This window comes from Amia ocellicauda, chromosome 7, assembly GCF_036373705.1.
Source record: "Amia ocellicauda isolate fAmiCal2 chromosome 7, fAmiCal2.hap1, whole genome shotgun sequence".
NCBI lineage: Eukaryota > Metazoa > Chordata > Actinopteri > Amiiformes > Amiidae > Amia > Amia ocellicauda.
The window spans coordinates 39,134,179-39,155,030 of record NC_089856.1 but is presented as its reverse complement, the minus strand read 5'-3'; the positions used below and the strand labels follow the sequence as shown (position 1 = coordinate 39,155,030).

At 36.7% G+C, this 20,852-nt stretch overlaps 1 protein-coding gene across 1 annotated transcript; it reads left to right on the top strand.

The window, feature by feature from the left end:
* The first annotated feature begins 10,086 nt into the window (after positions 1-10,086).
* Positions 10,087-20,605, top strand: LOC136753948 (extracellular calcium-sensing receptor-like). The gene is made up of 9 exons (XM_066710326.1): positions 10,087-10,246; positions 14,234-14,397; positions 14,734-14,741; positions 17,034-17,325; positions 17,518-17,727; positions 17,761-18,348; positions 18,453-18,680; positions 19,483-19,606; positions 19,692-20,605. Exons 1-9 carry the CDS (start codon positions 10,087-10,089, stop codon positions 20,603-20,605), a joined length of 2,688 nt encoding a protein of 895 aa, XP_066566423.1.
* The last annotated feature ends 247 nt before the right edge of the window (positions 20,606-20,852 follow it).

The following is a 20,852-nucleotide window of genomic DNA, read 5'->3' as shown; positions in this document are numbered from 1 at the left end:
TGTACTTATTGTTCCATGTTTTCAATTCAATATCTTGTTTGCATACCACAAGTTTTATTTGTTAGTGCATAATTCATATGTTTTCCTGCAGTCTAACATTATCCACTGCTTGTACAATGGATCTTCCCTGCTTCTTGGAAGTCTGATGTATATCATTGGAAAGCCATTAGTCGTCCCCTGAGGGCATTTTAAAAATACCCCATGCTGCTTAAAACGTGATAAAAAAACACATTTGTTGGCACTCCAGTGACAGCCTGCAGTGAAAGCTGTAATTTGAACTGAAGACTGGTGCATTCTCAGTACAACAAGTAGGGTAATGAAGGAACTCAACACCTCGCCCAGATGACTGAAGAACTTTAACTGCTTGATGTGTGGAGAATATATCACAGATGCACACACACACAAACATATGTATATATATATATATATATATATATATATATATATATATAATCGTAAGACTTTAATATTTTACAATCAGTGGTGCTATAATTTTTAGTCACGGTTGTTAAATTACAAGCCTTGCTAATTGAAATAATATACTATTAAACTATATTATGTTTTTACTTTGTTTTAATGGGTTTGTTTTGATCAAAAACAATACAATAGCTCACCTTTTTCCAGTAATATAAGACCTTGCTCAGTGGATCATGGACCTTTTGTAGTTCCAGTTCCTTTAATGAAAGAAAATGTATAAAGGTGTACAGGGAGACTGTTATCTGAATAATGGAAAATAATTTACAATGATTGTCAGTCCTCCATTTGGACCATTATGATCTCATTGTAAGACATTCATCTATTATACTCACAACGAAATTATTTTCTTTACAAAATCAGTTTCTCTCCAGCTTCCCTTACAATGCTCTTTTTAGTTCCCACAAAGGAACATCGCCCTTATTGCTGATACTGAATGATCCTGATCATTCATCAGGAGCCAGCTCTGTAACTCAGTGACTCATAAGTAGGATGATTTATCACTCATTATATTAAATATAGTGGAGTAGTGGTTAGGGCTCTGGACTCTAGAGAACAGGGTTATGGGTTCAATCCCAGGTATGGGCACTGCTGTTGTACTCTTGAGCAAGGTACTTTACCTAGATTACTCAAATAGATACCCAACTGTATCAATTGGTAAATATACAAAATAATGTGATAGCTATAATGTCTAAGAATTACAAATACTAAGTTTCCTTTCTTTTAAAAATGCTGAAGTGTTAATTTACTGTTGACAAATTTGAAAATAAATAAAAGACAACTGTTAATAAGTTGTACCACCAGTTAAGCTCATTGTGATGTACAGCTGACTGTGATGTTTCTATTTTAGTCTGATCTAGTCTGATTTTGAATTGGGGGGCTGAGGGGTCTAGTAATTGTGTTCTGGAAGTGATGCATCAGATGTAATAAGAAAGATGCATGCAATTGAATGAGTTTTATGGATGTCGTGTGTTGCATTTAATAGACAACATTCAGAAAGCTCTGTGTTTCAAAATAATAAATAAACTGTACTGCAGAAATATTAGAAAACAATGCTTTAAACAATCTGCAGAGTCACTTCAGGGAAGGAAGTTTTCAATGGCCAAATAAGGATAGATTAAGGTCTATTAAATGTAATGCTGACAAATACTGATTGCACAGGATTCATACAAAGCTTATGGGAAAATAAAATCTATGATGCATTGTTTTTCTTTGTGTAGTTATATATTTCATTTTACAGGAAAACAATGCTTGCCTTGCATTTATGGTGAAATAATACTAAAGCATTTGTTCTCAATTTCGTGAAATACTTCATACAAGAAAATATCGCTTTGTGGTGGTAAATTCCAGAAATCCAAAGATACTTTAGTAATTATTATGGTGAAGAATGCATTAGTACACACATATTAATGGAGTATGAAGCATCTTCAAATGAACCTTAACCTTTAAATAAAAATGAAACCTTGAAAAACCACTTTCCCACTTGATTTCCCATTTTGTTGTAATAGAAATGTTTTGACCTGAATCTGAACCCGATAACCAAGCAAGGGCATTTTTAGAAATGTTTGGATGAGGATGACAACTCCATCAAGCCTTCTACATGAATAGAGAACATCTCCAAAAGGCATGTGTATGGCTTATACATGTATATACAAATATATACATTCTTTGTTTACTGTTTATCATTTTGGTTGGAAAATGGGGATTGTGATAGCAATATCTAAATATACTTAATAATCAGTTAAACAACTTCACACTAAAAATGTAATAACACTTTAATGTGTCACATGCTGCCCTTTTAAACCAGCATCAGCTGAAAAGTAATCAAACAAAACAAAAGCATAGTTAAAGCAGTTGAAACTTCATTTAAAAAATCTAAAAACGAATATACTAACAATAACCTAACTGTAAGAGACTGAGAATATATGTACATTGCACTTCCCTCTCCACCGGGAGCTCCCCCACAGGGAGCTGATCAACAGAAACATCACTTGTATCTGTCTTTCAGTTCCTTCCCTACTGGGTCGGCTATGCCATCACAGCCTGTTTCACAATCAGAACTTGTGCCTGCAGAGCGTCCTAACCATAGCCACCTGAGCAGCTGATGGCCCATTCAACCAGTGGCTTTGCTTCCTCTTGGGCCCTCTGAATTGTACTTCCTCAAAAGAATATTCTAAAAACAACCTCAGTGTGACTGATATGCCATTTGTATCTTAATTTGCACCCCCATTGCAACAGTTTTGAATTTTCAATTTAGGAATGTGATTTTTTTCATAAAAAATCAAAATTTTCATGTGAAACAGGAATAACTATCAATTAGCCTAACCCTATTGTATTCCACCAGTAGATTTCCCTTAACATTTAAAGCCTGACTGGGAGCTTGAACCCCAAACCTAGTGAATACCAAAACTGGCCCAATCCAATTAACTCAGTACAATCACGATCCTTACCTTAAAGGAAGACTATGGCTGCGTCCCAAATCGCACACTTGTTCCCTTGTTCCCTACCCTTGCGGTGCAGAAGTACTATGGTTGCCATCTTAAGGGGTGTCCCAATACCTTAGGGAGTGAATGAAGGGGGCCTAATCGAGCTTGTTGTGCCCTTCAATGCTCCCTTCAATGGAGTGTACAAAAGAGTACACTTACGTGGAAGTGTTTTAGCGCTGAAGTCCCAGAACTCTTTGCATTAAAGGCAGAGACAAGTCAATTGGGAAAATATGGCAGCTAAATTGCTAAATTACATTTACACTTGTCGAAGGGTGTAGGAGCAAGTGTGTGATTTGAGACGCAGCCTGTTTACTATTGACGCAAAAAGTAACCCTGAGTTGCGTCTAAAACAATATTTTAATAGAATATATATATTTTTTAAATTAAAAAAGTAAAATTATAATTTACTTAATGTAAATGGTTAACCTAAACTTATCTTCTTCTTCTTCTTCTTCTTCTTCTTCTTCTTCTTCTTCTTCTTCTTATTATTATTATTATTATTATATTTGTATCATCAACATCCAAAGAATTAGTTGGGCTAAAAATATTTTTTTATAATAATAATGGGATAAATAATATTTAGATTATTTTGATCTGTAATACTATCTTTATAATCCATGATAAATAAATAAATAAATAAATAAATACTTATATCTTAATCACTTATGAATTCTCTAGAAGACTGGAGTACCAAAGGGAAACCATCAGTGGGCAGCTGGGTTTGGAGGTGTAGGCTGTACAACAGTTAAGTTGCAACCCTGTGTTCTGCATGTCAGGAGGACCCTGGACCATTGTTCTTCCATATGGATCATGCACGTGTACATCTGTGTGGGTGTGTGTGGGTGGGGTGGGGTGGGGTGGGGTCGGGGGGCTACTACTGAGCAAGTTTGATACCTGGAGTGTGAAGCTGGTAGAGCTTTGCCGACTAAGTTAAATGTAGTTGATGGAGCAGGGGGGTCTCATTGCTAGCCTCTCCAGGGTAGTTTGAGGGATGCTAAAATGGAGAGCAGAAGCTGACAGAATGATTCCTGAGAGACTGCCTTGTGAGTTCTGTTAAAGTGCTTTCATAGACATTTTAGGGCTGTCCCTTCAGATTAGTGCTGTTCTTTAATAAAATTGAAGCAGTGTGCCATTTAGCTCCTTCACAAAAACCTTTGCTACTATCACACAATCTGAACCTGAAAATTAACAGTGTGAAGAAACATTTCATATCTGTGCTTCCACAGGGGTGCTTTCAAATGGGAATACAAAAAGGATTATTAGGAACACCATACTAATACTGTGTTTGACCCCCTTTCGCCTTCAGAACTGCCTTAATTCTACGTGGCATTGATTCAACAAGGTGCTGAAAGCATTCTTTAGAAATGTTGGCCCATATTGATAGGATAGCATCTTGCAGTTGATGGAGATTTGTGGGATGCACATCCAGGGCACGAAGCTCCCGTTCCACCACATCCCAAAGATTGGACCTTTGTGACATGGTGCATTATCCTGCTGGAAGTAGCCATCAGAGGATGGGTACATGGTGGTCATAAAGGGATGGACATGGTCAGAAACAATGCTCAGGTAGGCCATGGCATTTAAACGATGCCCAATTGGCACTAAGGGGCCTAAAGTGTGCCAAGAAAACATCCCCCACACCATTACACCACCACCACCAGCCTGCACAGTGGTAACAAGGCATGATGGATCCATGTTCTCATTCTGTTTACGCCAAATTCTGACTCTACCATCTGAATGTCTCAACAGAAATCGAGACTCATCAGACCAGGCAACATTTTTCCAGTCTTCAACTGTCCAATTTTGGTGAGCTTGTGCAAATTGTAGCCTCTTTTTCCTATTTGTAGTGGAGATGAGTGGTACCCGGTGGGGTCTTCTGCTGTTGTAGCCCATCCGCCTCAAGGTTGTACGTGTTGTGGCTTCACAAATGCTTTGCTGCATACCTCGGTTGTAACGAGTGGTTATTTCAGTCAAAGTTGCTCTTCTATCAGCTTGAATCAGTCGACCCATTCTCCTCTGACCTCTAGCATCAACAAGGCATTTTCGCCCACAGGACTGCCGCATACTGGATGTTTTTCCCTTTTCACACCATTCTTTGTAAACCCTAGAAATGGTTGTGCGTGAAAATCCCAGTAACTGAGCAGATTGTGAAATACTCAGACCGGCCCGTCTGGCACCAACAACCATGCCACGCTCAAAATTGCTTAAATCACCTTTCTTTCCCATTCAGACATTCAGTTTGGAGTTCAGGAGATTGTCTTGACCAGGACCACACCCCTAAATGCATTGAAGCAACTGCCATGTGATTGGTTGGTTAGATAATTGCATTAATGAGAAATTGAACAGGTGTTCCTAATAATCCTTTAGGTGAGTGTATGTTGAATGAGCAGAAAAAAAAAATGTCACTGAGCAGAAAAAACTAAATGACACCTAGAATACTGCTGAAATATCTATTAAGCATCTGTTAAACAAATCTGTATGTTGTGTCACTCAAACCCAATTAGTGGTAACAAAAAAAAATCTCCTCTCTGAAATGTTAATGTTCTGTGAAAGGATTATTTGGAAACACATCTAAAACATGTATCTGTTCTGTTCTGATTGTCTTCACTGCTGGCTTAAAGGTACCCTTGGATGCAACAATTCATGGTTAGCTACTGTAAATTGACCCCGTCTTTGACTCACCTTTAAACTATACATATGAAGTAAGGAAGCCAAACAGAGGAGTCCTGAGCAAATCAAGTACTTGTGTTAGTCTGTGATAAAATAAATAACTTAGATTAGTAACACATTTCTGTTTTAAAGTACTTATCCAAAGAGCGATAGCAATCAAAGAAGCAAAACCCAGAGCAGCATCATCTGAATGGTGTAAAATGATGACCCCCTGTGGTCAGACAAGGTTAACCATTTTACATGTTGAGCACCTGAATTACAGTGAGAAACTTTGAACATACATTTATAGTTTTTTGATCTGAAATTCAGGTCTGGCTGCAAAAAGGACTGTTAAGTTTGAATTCTTTTATCATCTGTTAGTGTGAATTCTCAGGTTCTAATTATTTTGAAGGCTTTTAAAATAAGTTTGATTTAATTTAGTAAACATTTGTTTTACTTGGCAATTCAGAGGCCCATTTTAGAATTAGACTTTTATAAAAACTTTGTACAGAATATAAAGAGTTATGTCAGCAAATCATGTTTTTAATGTGTTAAAAAGTCCAAAATTAATACAGTATTTCTGGTAACATTTGCATTATATTTTTACTGCTATATAAAAAAACTAAAAACCGTGATTTTGAAGAGAAAATGTCTATATATCTCTGCAAACAGACATGAAAGCTCCGTTACCTATTTAATGTGATGTGAACCAGTGTAGGTGGCACCTCCATGTAGCACAATCTGTAAAGTGTGTGAATGTGCTCAGATGGGGCTGTGAAGACATTATTCTGCTCCTGATAGAGGCATCAGGTACAGGTATGTATCTGATTCATAGTTCCTTAAAATAATGAATAGTTTGAAAATCCCAAACTGTTACATGGACTGTGACACTACCCCCTTCTGAAGTATTAGTCAATTAAAGTGACTTCTTCTACATATCTTTGTCAAATATAAATTTACCTCTTTGACTACCTCTTTGATGCTACACCTGTTCTGACTTTGCCTGTGTTCCTCAGGGCTCAGGCATTGTCAGATTGGCTGGTATAAACATACAGCTGCAGGTCATTAGAGATAGCAGACCCCACCAGGGGGGCCAGTTGTGTCTCATTTAGGGATCATTTAGGGAATGAAACATACTTTAAATCAATATAACAATTAAGTAAATACATAAAAGAAATATAACATAATTATCAATACTATTACTTTCTGTGCAAATAAATAAACAGACCTGTCAATAAAACATGACAATCAAATAATAATAGGCCTACTATACTAATCATTATAGTGAATACATCATTTAGGTGAAAAAGACATTCAGTCACCTTTTATGTTACATGGAGCAATATACTGTAATCAATATCTGTTGTAATTAAATAAGAAAACATTACTATTGTTATAGCATTCTATCTGTTTGTAATGGTTAACAGGTTCCCTGAAATATAAGCATGAGGCACAGCTATTTCAGCAGCCGGACATGTGCTACTTTTAAAAGAGGGCAATGCCAGGGGATTTAAATGTCAGGCATGTTTTGAAGAAACTCTTGTGCTTTGTGAAAGTCATATGCATGGATTCCACCTACGGAATTCATCCAGTACACTTGGGGTTCGCTATTGGAATCAACGAGCACATAAGTTGGCTGAATTACAAACCCTGACAAGTCTGAAATATAGAGTGGAAAATATGTCACCTGGTGGATGAGGCCAGGGGGGGTTCACAGAAAGGTATGCCAGTTGAGATAAATCGAAGACACATCAGTGAAACAGACAGCTAGCTTCTGTGTATAACTGCACTGACATGTGGTAGTTTGATGCTATGGTCTGCTTAATGTTGAGACCAGCTTTGTCAAGTTAGACCTTTTCTTTTGGCACTGTAATTAAAGTGGCATCCCTGATGGACTCCTGCCATTTCATACTTCACCCTTGGGATGTTGAAGATACAGCCATTAACTCTGCAACATTTGGAAAGCTAAGTCCTCCAATCGATCAGATGCATGAATGCTTCATTGCTATGTGGCACACTTTCCATATCTCTCTAAAGAAAATAAAACCTCTGTAATTTTCACTGCATTTTGTAGTTTATTTTTAGTCGGTGAAACTTCAAAGAATATGGAACAATAGTGATCACAAGGTCAAATTATGAGGGCCTGTTCTAAAACTGTAGACATGTCACCTATAGTTACCATAAAAAAACTCTTTGTGTGGGCAGCTGTAATTGAAACTGACCATCAGATTGAATTGTCACTTTAGGCAACAATGTGCTCCAAATCAGCAAGTATTCACCGTTAACAAGTCCTTTCATTTCATTTAGTGATCACATGTTTTCTATTATTGTTACTGAATACATTATTTTACAGAGATCACCACAAATAACCGGTCTGTTCCACTAATTCAGAGGCTGTATTTAAGATGAAGGTAGGACTTGATCTCATACTTTGGAATTTGTTATTTTAAGTGAAATTCTACAAAGCAATACAAAGACAACAACACCAACAACAACAGTAATAATAATAATAATAATAATAATAATAATAATAATAATAATAATAATAATAATAATAATAATAATAATAATTTGTACAACAGGAATGAATGTATCTGTTTCACAGTCTGGCTTCTAGTCTCACTATATTTTTACAAAATGACATCAGGAGCCATTAGAGATGACATATTGATACTATTTTTAACATACTAATGCAACCACTGCTGTGAATTAGCATGCATGTCATTGTCAGGTTATTTAATCTGTAACCTCTGCATTATTTTTGTTTAATGTAATTTTGTTTTCAAGGAAATTTAAAAAAGAATAATCTTTCAGTGCTTTTATTGTATCTTGAGAGCTGTTTAAAATATTTTTACAGATACATTTTGACAATATTGACAAAAACAAGCAGTGTGAGTTTCCAAATATACCAATATACCATACATACCAATTCTTGGCTTCGTGTGTCATATTTGGAAGCATGCAAATTCAGACAGTTCCAAAGTACTTTTGCATATAATACAGATATACTGAATAACACAAAATGTGCAAACAAACAAACAAAAAAGTATTTTACTGAGTACGGTCTAAAAAAATATGATGGAGTATTGCCATGATTTCAAGGTCATGCTTTAGTTCATATATGTATTTTATATATCATCCTAAAAGCACTACTAATTTAGAAGATGGATTCAGGGAAAATGCTATGATTTGCTAGTTTCCATAGAAACCGTATCACTCACAATACCTAATGCTCAAATCTGTCTTGAAATAAGTGACCTCCTGCATGCATATAACATTTTCCTGCAAAAAGCTCAATGTTTATAACAATTATGGTGAGAGCACGCAAAGAGAAACCTGCGATTGGTCCAAGCTGAATGCAGCTCCTACAGAAGGATGACAAAAAGAGAGCATGACTTCCAAGTGGTGGCAAAGATTTTTAATATTGCACCTTATTGCTGTGAGGAAATGACTGACGTTTCTTATTGTGCTACACAATACATGTCATATTAACAATTGCAGTGATTAATATGCCACTCAAACTAGGAAAACAAAGAAGCAAAGGCACCCACAAAGCAAAATAACTGTTTTATTTCCCCCTCTTAGGAGGAGTTCAACCACTGCTTGCTTCATTATCTGTCTCAGCCGGAATGGATATTATTATTATTATTATTATTATTATTATTATTATTATTATTATTATTATTATTATTATTTTTTTTTTTAGTTTCTATCAGATGTTCTACAGATAGCCATATGTTTGTAATCATTCATTTCACCATTATAATAAAAGAAGAGGAACCAGTTAAAATCAAATTGTTTACTGAGACATCAGCAGTTGACAGTTTATGAATTTCTGTGCACATATAGATGCCCCCCAAATGCATATTTCTCTGATGGGTACATTCTGAAAGAGGCCTAATATGACAGATTAGATTTGAAGAGATACAGTCGATTTCCACTAATAAAGCAGAGTATATTATTTCTGGTGCAATACTGCTGGTTATTAAAATGTATATTTACATCAGGATACTAACAAAAACACACACACAGACTAAGAAATGTAATCTTCTATTAATTCTTCTTAGGGTCTTGCATCTTGAATTTCCTCCTGCAAAGTAATGCAAAGATAAATGATTTAATAAAAAATACATGTTTTTCAGCAGCTGCAGGCAACATGTTAAGGATGAAGATTTTTGAGACATTAAATTACTCTTGAGATCTGACACCCACCAGTGCAAGCATCACTATCTTTATTGTGCTCATTAAACAGAACACAATAGACCAGAGAATATTACAGTTTATACGAGTCTTCTGTGTCCTGCATTAGCCATTTCAAAACGAAGCACGCCTGTTATCATAGTTAAAGACAGACTTTTACATTTAATGTAACCCAAACAGAAGCATATATAAATTACAATACAACAAAATAAAGCATCTGATCTCTTATTTTTTTTTTTTTTTAATGAGCAACATCAATTTAAGATAAACTGAAATCATGCTTATAAGAATAGCCGGCGGCTGCCAGGGTCTTAATTGCTTTATTGGCTGGAGTTCTGGCTCCCTGGAGCTGTCTGTGTCATTGACTGACCGGCATGAGAATGAATTCCTCTTTCTCATCACACAGGCAGTCAGCCAGGCTGGAGAGGACAGCTCCAGTCAGTTTAGGCTTAGCTGCAGCTTCCTCTGGGGCATGGTGTACTTCAGAGATGGCACAGGCCAGCCTTGAATGATGACTTTATTTTCCTTTTTAATGTTTTTATTGTTTTATTTTAAGCGTGCCTGCTGCTGTATAGTGTTATCGAGTGCCCCAAGCTGTACTGCCTAACGGTCTTAGTAGTGAAGATACATGTAAATGAATGGCAAACATTTACCTATGAAAACACAAAGTAGACAACCACTGCACATCCCACTATCCAGCCTACCATCAGCAGAGTCGGTATGACATATCGTGAGGAGTCCAGCTGACCTGTGGAATAGGTAGGGGAGACACTTAATCATCCAGAGGAGTCTGGAGTAACATATCTGCAGACACCACATTCGACCGGATTTGGGGGCACCTTCATATAAGTAATATGGTCCAACAGCCACTTTTACACACAACATGACATGTATATACATATTCATGACAATCATCATGTTTGTTGTCAAATTTTGACGGATGGGCTACAATAATACAAGAGTTTTGATGCTGAGTGAGTTGCGACTGTCGCGAAGGTCAGTTTTAAGTTATTCTTCGATACATCTTAAAATACTTACATTACATCAGGTATGTTCTAAAGGGAGGGGAGGGCATAGGAGAAGTTCAGAAACACAATAGATATGCTAACAATACATAAGTATGCAGGTGCCTCAAAATTTCTTTCATCAGAATTTTTGCTGATTCCACGACAAATTAATTTGAATTGGAAAGACACTACACTTTCTTTTCATTGCCGAGTCAGGACAGTTCAATGAGTAGCATCAGCTGCCTACTCATTGAACTGTCCTGACTCGGCAATGAAAAGAAAGTGTAGTGTCTTTCCAATTCAAATTAATTTGTCGTGGAATCAGCAAAAATTCTGATGAAAGAAATTTTGAGGCACCTGCATACTTATGTATTGTTAGCATATCTATTGTGTTTCTGAACTTCTCCTATGCCCTCCCCTCCCTTTAGAACATACCTAGGATTTAACTGTATTATGTGTGTACTTTGTAATAGCATGTATGCTTATTGTATATTGTATTTTATACTGATTGTTTTGACTGCACTTTAGTAATACTTTAAAATAATTCAGTAACACTTTAGATTGCATCGCCCAATTTAATATTAAATAGATATTCAACTGAAAACCTATTAACATTCAACTACTTGATCATTAAAGTTCAATAGAATGGTAATGTAATATCTATCTATACTAAAAACATTGTCAACATGGAAAAAACAATGACTCAGCCATCTAAAATGGAGATATCTAATTGTTTCTTGTAACTCAGCATATGGGTTTGATATCTCCACTTAAGATGGCTGAGCTATTTTGTAACTTGCGTTTGTTTCATGCTGATGTTTTTGTTATAGATATTACAATGGCATTATATTAATATTTATTCAGCAATTAGTTAAATGTTAATACAGTATCAATCGAATATCTATTTAATATTAAATTGGGTCACGTAATCTAAAGCGTTACCAATAATTATTGTGTAAACTGTAAGTCACCCTGGATAAAGGCATCAGCAAATACATACATAAATACATAAACAATTAAACACATAAATAAATAATTAATATAAGAAAGTCAGGATGTATACCATAACAAATGATAATGCAGTTGTTTTCATTTGACATACATGTGTATAAAAACAAATTATAAAAAATGAAGATAACTGGTGATTATGGTAAAGATTTGCAAATGTATTTTATGTCCATTGGTCTATTTTTATTGAGAGATGAACCTGGTTGCCAGTAGCCGCATGAAATATACAGGAATTACCTTCATTGTTATCATTGGTTTATTTTCAATATGGAAGTCACCAATTTTTCATTTAACTCAGTTTTTATTACACTGTGTATACTAAAGTAATATGATCATAAATCCCGAAAAACTACTAACTTCTAAATCTTTTGTAGTCATTTTTGTTTTACTTTAGTATAAATACATGTTAATTTGGATTCATATGTTGTTTTTTTCTGACTTTATGTGAACAAAAAGATACCTATTCACCCGTTTTCTCATTGGAAATAGGTAAATTTCAAAATATCACTGTCCTGGTCACAATAGCAAAGTTTGTGGGGAATAATAGCCATTTTCTATATTTTGAGGCATACGCAATTAGGAAATAACACATACTACCCAGGAACAAAAATTGTATTACATAGTGTTATTATTTATTGGCAGACACCCTTATCCAGGGCGACTTACTGTTCACACAAGCTTTACAATTATAACATGAGCAAACAAAATGGAAAAAGCAAATCAAAGCAATATTCCAATAAACAAACAGACACAAACCTGAATTACCTGGATTACCCATGGTTTGCTTTGCGTTGTCCAGTTTTACAGCAGTGGGTGGAATAACAGCTGGGGAGGATTTGGTCAAGGCTGCTTTAAATAGAGTTGCAGTGGAATGCAGACTGCTGTCCTTCCCAAACATGCCTTCATAGATCTGGAAGATGCCAATAGGAGTAATAGAAAAAAAAAAGTCACATCTTTATACACTCAGTGAGTTCAACATTGTGTGCTAATAAGCGTAACAGTCACAGAGCTACAGTACCACATTGCACCGTTAAAACAGATTGCTGGGCTTCCAAACAGCTGTTCACCACTGCTTAATGTAAAACATATTGGGGATTGGGTTTTGTTTAAAAAGCTATCCCATCCATGTGGGAAGTTAGGATGTAGAACAACTGTTATGGAATATTTTCCGTAACACAAGTTATTCCTGTTGTGTTTTGGCACATTCAACATCAGCTAAAAAGTTAATTTATTGCAGACAGACAGACAGACAGAGAGAGAGAGAGAGAGAGAGAGAGAGAGAGAGAGAGAGAGAGAGAGAGAGAGAGAGAGAGAGAGAGAGATTAAGAGTTTGCCAGTATGATGTTTTTTAAATCCACATGGTTGACTGGAATTGAGAATTCTACCCTCAAGGTCAATTTTTTCTTTCTTTCTATTCCTAAGAGATAACTAAAAAACATTTTTTACAGAAGTGGTTGTTTTCTTGGGCCTTTTCATGAATCTTGTCATATGTTATCAGTTTGAAGGATAATACGAGTAACCAAGTACTAAATAAGCAAAAATGTTCTGCTATTGTCAAAAATCCAGAAATAAACTATTTTAAAATGTAAATGTTTATCCTGGCCAGGTGGTATCCCTTATTATTTTTAAGAAAATACAGAACTTATTTTTCAGAGAAAAAGCACATGAGCACTTATTGAAGTGCTCTGGCAATATAGAGATTTTGGTTGATCTTGTAACTGTCAAAGCATATTACTACTTTTCTTGCCAAAACACATGCCACCCAGCATTAGGATTGGAGATAGCAGTTTCACTTGGATGAAAAAACGCATTCTATAATTTGTCACTTAGTCACTGTCAGACTGCATTCGCTGTGCTCTTTCTAATTATAAAGTTCACAGAAGTGACAAAAATAATCTCAAACTTGGACAGACAATAGATGGAAAACAACTTGTAGCTAATGACCTTCCCACTGCCTATTGGCACAACTCTGTATTCAGGATGTGCAGGAGGAGTACAGTCATTTGATCAGTAATCCAATCTTCACAAGAACGACTCAAGAAACATCAGATAAAATAGGCACGGTTTTATGATGAAATTACAGATAGTTATAGATAATTTATAAGTTAATCATATGTGTGATATTATACAGAGTGGAGATTAGGAGATACAGATTGATAGACTGCAGACTGCATGGAAATAAAAATAATAGGGAAGAAGGTGACACGTTCTTTAAGATGGAAATAAGCAACTGAGCATTTTTTTTCTTTCATTTTGGGTTACACAAAAAGCAAAGTCTTTTCTTTATTGCTGTTATAAAAAGCAGTCTATCTGACCTACCTCAGTTTAATTCCCATACTGGTGTAATCAGCAGGCCCCAGCAGGCGGTGGCTGTGTGTAAGAGGCTGTTATTGTTGTGGTTGCTCTCAGTGCGAGGAGGCCCAGGTGTGGGAGATCTTGCTCTGATTTCCCTCCACGCTGCTCTTACAGCTTGGCTGCCGATAAACACCTTCACCTGCCAGCACTGTGATTGGGGCGAGCACAAGCAACAGGGCTCTGAGCTCAGTGCTGCGGTGTCCCCGAGCATCACACAGGTAGGATTTATTGCGAGTCATGGTGAAACTCTACAGAGACAGTAAACCAATTAACGTAAATTATAACAATTTCATATTCCATGAAGGTTATGCCTGGAATAATATAATTGACTCCACATCCACAGCACAATCTTTGTCAACAATCAAGTAAATTATAAAGGTAACATTAGTTCACTTTGAGTTCTTAGTAAATGAATAACAAAGACACAAGGCACTTACACTGTGATTTATTGCAAGAAAGAAGTACAGGTGCGTTTAGTGGATATTAATAAAAACATAGTCATCTATTAAAAAAAATCCTTCCAGAATCTAATTATATTATACCTTGGGTAACAGGTATACAGGTAATCTTACTTTAAAAGGATCACATTCACAACACTCAAATGAGTAATCCTCAAGATAATGGAAGCCATAAATAATGTATAAGTACCTATGGTAACAGAAATCTACCATATCAAGCAAAGCAGTATACAAAAATCAGGTGAATTAACTTTGATTCCATAACTAAAAGTTTGCATTACGTGAATCTCTGGCATTTACATGACACCACAGTAACTGAATTTGAGCACCAGGTTCGACCTGAAATAAAGCATCACACAGCAGAAGAACTGCAAAACTCTTTGCACAAAGTACAGTATTCAGTTTCCTAAAAGAGCCCATGCGATGTAAGGGTCTGTCACATTCTGAAACAAATGTTCTGCATTTCAGATAGCTGTGAAATTGTTGAGCAGATGGAAAAATCTTCTTTCTTCACTCACATCTATCTTTTTTATATCTCCCTTTTGTTTCCCTTTAGAAACAAATAATGAACTATATCTAACAGGATGTTGTAAGGCTCACCTATCACAATGTTATGTCCATATACCATTTTAATCATAACCATTAATACCATGTTTTCCGTGGCATTAAACTGTATTTTGAAAAAGCTAAAAAGAAAAACTTTTTTTGTAAAGGGCATGCAAACACTCAAAGCATTTAGTACATGAAATAGTATATTATATAAAAACACAGCAGAAAAAATGCATTTGTGTATAATTGTCCCAGTCTATGATAATTTGATACTGTTCCCTGAGAATGAGGATTTAACAGGATGAGTATTACATCTACTGCTGCAATCCTCAAATTGAGCCACTGTAAAACAAGAATAGATTCAGCGGTATATTAAACCTGCCCTGGAAAAATTAATCTGATTTGATGATATTCCAGTTCTCACTTGGAAGCAGCTTCAATTATTTAATTTTGGATAATGTTGGCTAATTCCATATCTAGCCCTCCTATTGTATATCAAGGAGTCATTAGTTAAAAATAGAAAGAAAGGCAACACAAAACAACAAACAAAATGTTTTGTGTATGAAGTGATTGCACTTTCGAATGATTCTCTATTTAGAGCTTAGATTAATTATATTAAATAAAAGGCATTAAAAGTATTATTTCCTACCCCTAGTGACAGTTGAAAAACAAAGATTGACTTCAGTGTCACTGCAATTATCCAGTTTCAAGTAATTATTTGCAGTGTCCCAAATGACTTCAGCAGAGTAATGCAGCTGTATCATACGTTTGTGTGCATTGTTGTCCTTCTCTTACACTTTTCCCTAAATAACATGGATTTCAGTCCCCTGTGGCAGATGACACATTTGCTCAGTGCTTTACTACAGTCTTAATTTAATTTGTGTTCCAAAACATAACCCATTCAAGTGAACTAAAAGCACTCATTGCATGCAAAACATTTTAAATAATAATTTGGGTAAAACAAATCTTTATTTCAAAAAAGTCAAATTAGCAGAAGGTATGTGGAATAAAAGTGTATGAATTTATCATAACAGGAGTACTGTATCTGCACTCTTTAAAGTGGTAGAATAACACAGGGATAGGTTCAATCCTTAATTTCCACTTACAGAACAATACAAGAAATCTGCATCATCTTTATGCTTTTGACAGTAACTAATCATGTCTTTGGAATTAATAAGGCGAGCATAAAATAACAAAGAAAAATCATTGCTTTCCGTTGGGTTTAAGGGATATACAGTTAACTGTGTTCTTTGGGGGGTTGCCCAATTACTAACACGTTCCTGCTTGCACATTTTAATAGCTGATCAAATAGATTTTGCTGTAGGTAAAGTATGCCTTATATAAGAAATGTTTCTTGTCCAGAAAGCAGGCTCTGTGTGTTAGCCGCTCTCCCTGTCTGTCTGTTTCTATCATTATTTCTTTATTTCCGTCTCTCTGCCTTCCATCCTCCCCCCTTCCCATCCGTCTGAAGAATGAACCTTTATGCCTGGCTCTATTTTTCTTTCATATTTCATCGTAATTTATTTAGGGCGCAGCAATCCACATGCAAGTTACATACAAAGTCAGGCTTAAAAAGACTTTACAGAAATGGAGACCTAACTATTGGAGGATTATTCCCCATCCATACTAGAGTAGTTCTACCTGACAAATCATTTAAATATAAACCACCATTCTCAAAATGTGAAGGGTAAGTGAAACCTTTGGAAATGCATATGGTTTACAATTCAGCAATACATATTAACTCAAATTGAAAATGATTGCAGTAACACAACAAATATTCTGAAATATTTATTAAACATTATATATATATATATATATAAATAAACAGCACATTCTCCCATAATTAGGTTTGACTTCAGGGGGTATCGCTGGGTGCAGGCGATGATTTTTGCAGTGGAAGAAATCAATAACAACACAGAACTTCTCCCCAACATCACACTGGGTTACGCCATCACTGACACCTGTCTGACACAGCTGAGTACCCTGGGGGCGGCCATGGCGATTGTGACAGGAGAGAGGGACACCGTGTCTGGCTTGGGGTGTGGGCGAGCTCCAGAGGTCCCTGTCATTATTGGGGATGCCAGTTCTTCTGGATCTATGGTTGTTGCCAGAACGCTGGGAGTCTTCTCTATACCCATGGTGAGATGATGTGCCTGCAGGTTGTCTTGCATGAGAGAATGTCATTATGAATGTAGTGGCTCAGGTGTTATGAACGGGATGTGTTTGTTTGTTTTCTATTCTGCAAATGCTAAAAAGTCATACCTCCAAATAATGCTTTTTTGTTTTGATTTTTCCAGAACTCATCCCCATCAATCTGTATCTGTTTTACAGGTGAGCTACTTTGCATCTTGTGCGTGTCTCAGTGACAAAAATACATTCCCAGCATTTTTCAGAACAGTTCCGAGTGATTATTTTCAGGCCAGGGCAATGGCCAAATTACTGAAACTCTTTGGCTGGACGTGGGTTGGAGTGATAGCAGGAGATGATGACTATGGGAAATCTGGAATACAGATATTCCAAGAAGAAGTGAAAAAGTATGATGTTTGTATTGCTTTCTCTGAAATAATTCCCAAGGTCTATTCTAAAGAGAAGATCTTGCAAATCATGCAAACAATAAAGGAGTCGTCAGCAAAAGTTATGGTTACATTCGCTATTGAGTCTGACATCTACTCTGTGCTGAAGGAAGTTGTAAGTCAAAACATCACTGATAAACAGTGGGTGGCTACAGAAGCCTGGATTACATCCTCACTGGTTTCAGCCCCAAGGAATCTGCTCTCCCTGGAAGGGACTATCGGCTTTGCACTGAGAAAGGCAGAAATTAAAGGTCTGAAGTCATTCCTGTGCAGAATTCACCCTGAATCAGACCCAGCTGATCCGTTCATCACTGAATTTTGGGAAGCAGTGTTTGGTTGCTCTCTGGATCAGAGTGTGAGTTCCTCCCCAACACCACTATCATCCAAGCCAAAGTGTACAGGAGCAGAAAACTTAGAAAGCGTGCAAAGCACATATAACGATGTCTCACAATTAAGAGCAACCTACAATGTTTACAAAGCTGTGTACGCAATAGCACATGCTGTTCATGACATGCTTTCCTGTAGCCCTGGAGAAGGTCCTTTCGAGAATGGATCATGCCCAGACATCACTCACCTCCAGCCATGGCAGGTATGAGTCCATCTACAGGAGTTTCACCACAACAACGCAGATTAAACTTTTAAGCTTTAGCATCATTCATTTAATCAATGTTTTATATACATTTTCGACTACAGCTTGTCCACTATCTCAAGAGAGTAAATGCTAAAACCCCTGTAGGGGAGGAGGTATACTTTGATGAGAATGGAGATCCAGTGGCATCGTATGATATTATCAACTGGCAGAGGAAAGCAGACGGCTCAGTGAAATATGTGAAAGTTGGCCAGTTTGATGCAGCAGAGGGATCTGAGAACGAGTTTGACATTGACGAGGAAAAACTTGTTTGGAGAGAAGGTCACAGTAAGGTAAGGCTGGATAGATTTTGTTATGAAAATGAAGTAGAATGAGTTTTGCTGGAGGCATTGTAGCCTGTGGGTATAGTGTTTCACAAGAAGAGACAGAGAACACATTTTTGACAGAATAGGATTCATAGTGAAATTGGAAAGCTGACATATTCCTAATTTACAATTAAACTTGTGACATATATGAGCTCAGAAGTGGTCCTGTATATTGTGTTTGTAATGCAGTGCACAGGAGCCCTGCCTGTGTTTCCAATAATGAAGTAGATTAATGTGGGATGATGGGAAAAGCTAACCAGTTATTCTTACAAAATAAATTACTTGTATTTATACTGACATTCTTGGCATTCTCAACCCTCTGAACTTCCCACTACATTGCTATGTTGCATACCAGTAACCATTGCCAACCACAAACTGACATTCATAAAGATTCCATTCTGTGATTTTGTGTTGTTTTCATCAGGTATAACATTATTTAAAATAAAGTATATTATGTATTATAATGATTAAATAAACAAACAAACAAGAACCCAATTTTATTTACCCCCTGCTGCTAATCTAGTAATTATCTAGATATGAATTACAGGTAATGATAGGCATTACAGTTTAGTTCACACTATATATACCAGTAGTTTTATCAACAGTCATATTTCAAAATTACTATAATTCATTACCAAATAAAATGCAAACTGTGAAAGATTTTAAATCAAATGTGAAATCTCAAGATACAATGTATACAATTCCTGCTTATATTTCAGTCCACAGGAGCCCTGTCTCAGTGTAACAGGTGTTTGGTTTCACCTCTCAGGTTCCTCGGTCAGTGTGTTCTGAGAGCTGTGCCCCAGGTACATGGAAAGCTGTTCAGAAAGGAAGGCCAGTCTGCTGCTTTGACTGTCTGCCTTGTGCTGATGGAGAAATTAGCAACATCACAGGTACACTGCTACTGAGCAGCTGAGCTACATAACACTTTTGTTATCCTTTTCCAAGATTGTAAAGTGTTTGGTGTTGTTTTTTTAGGTGCAGTTGAGTGTAAGAAGTGTCCGTCCAGTTATTGGTCAAATGCAGAGAAAACAGAGTGTGTTCCGAAAGAAACTGAATACCTGTCTTTTGAAGAGACCATGGGAATTATCTTAGTAGTGATTTCAGTGTGTGGAGCTGCTATTACAGCTTGCATAATCAGCACCTTCTTTTACTTCAGAGACACACCCATTGTGAAGGCCAATAACTCTGAGCTGAGCTTCCTGCTCCTGTTCTCCCTGGTGCTTTGTTTCCTGTGCTCGCTTGCTTTCATTGGCCGGCCCCTGCCCTGGTCCTGCAAGCTGCGCCACACAGCGTTCGGAATCAGCTTTGTCCTCTGTATCTCCTGTGTTCTGAGTAAGACTGTTGTTGTGCTGATGGCTTTTCGGGCCACACTTCCTGGCAGCAATATCATGAGGTATTTTGGTCCTCCACAACAAAGAGCAGGCATTTTCTGCTGCACGCTGGGGCAGGTTCTGATCTGTGTGCTGTGGCTCACGCTGTCGCCACCTTATCCATCACAAGACCTGGGACAGAGTGCCAAAATTATTCTGCAGTGCAGTCTGGGCTCTGTGCTTGGGTTTGCCTGTGTTCTGGGCTACATTGGCTGTTTGGCCTGTGTGTGCTTTATCCTGGCATTTTTAGCCAGGAAGCTTCCAGACAACTTCAACGAAGCAAAGTTCATCACTTTCAGTATGCTCATCTTTTGTGCGGTTTGGATCACTTTCATACCAGCCTATGTTAGTTCTCCAGGAAAGTACACAGTTGCTGTAGAGATATTTGCCATTTTGTCGTCCAGCTACAGTCTTCTTGTGTGCATTTTTGTCCCGAAGTGTTACATTATCTTGCTGAAGCCTGAACAGAATACTAAAAAGCAGCTGATGGGTAAAGTGGCAGACAAAATCAGGAACTAAGACTATGGAGGGAGACCGGTTTTAAAATTTGTATATCACTGAATTTCATTTGGAATTTGGAAATGTGCATTTGCACAATACTAGCAAATCAAGCTAATACGGACAAAAGTAAATTATGTTAGAAAAATAGCTACATAAATGTATGCTGCAAATTACAATCAATCTAACAATGTATTAATTATGTTATGATGTTTATTATTTAAATGCTTTTTTACTTTTTTCTTACTACTTTTTGTGCATGTGTGTA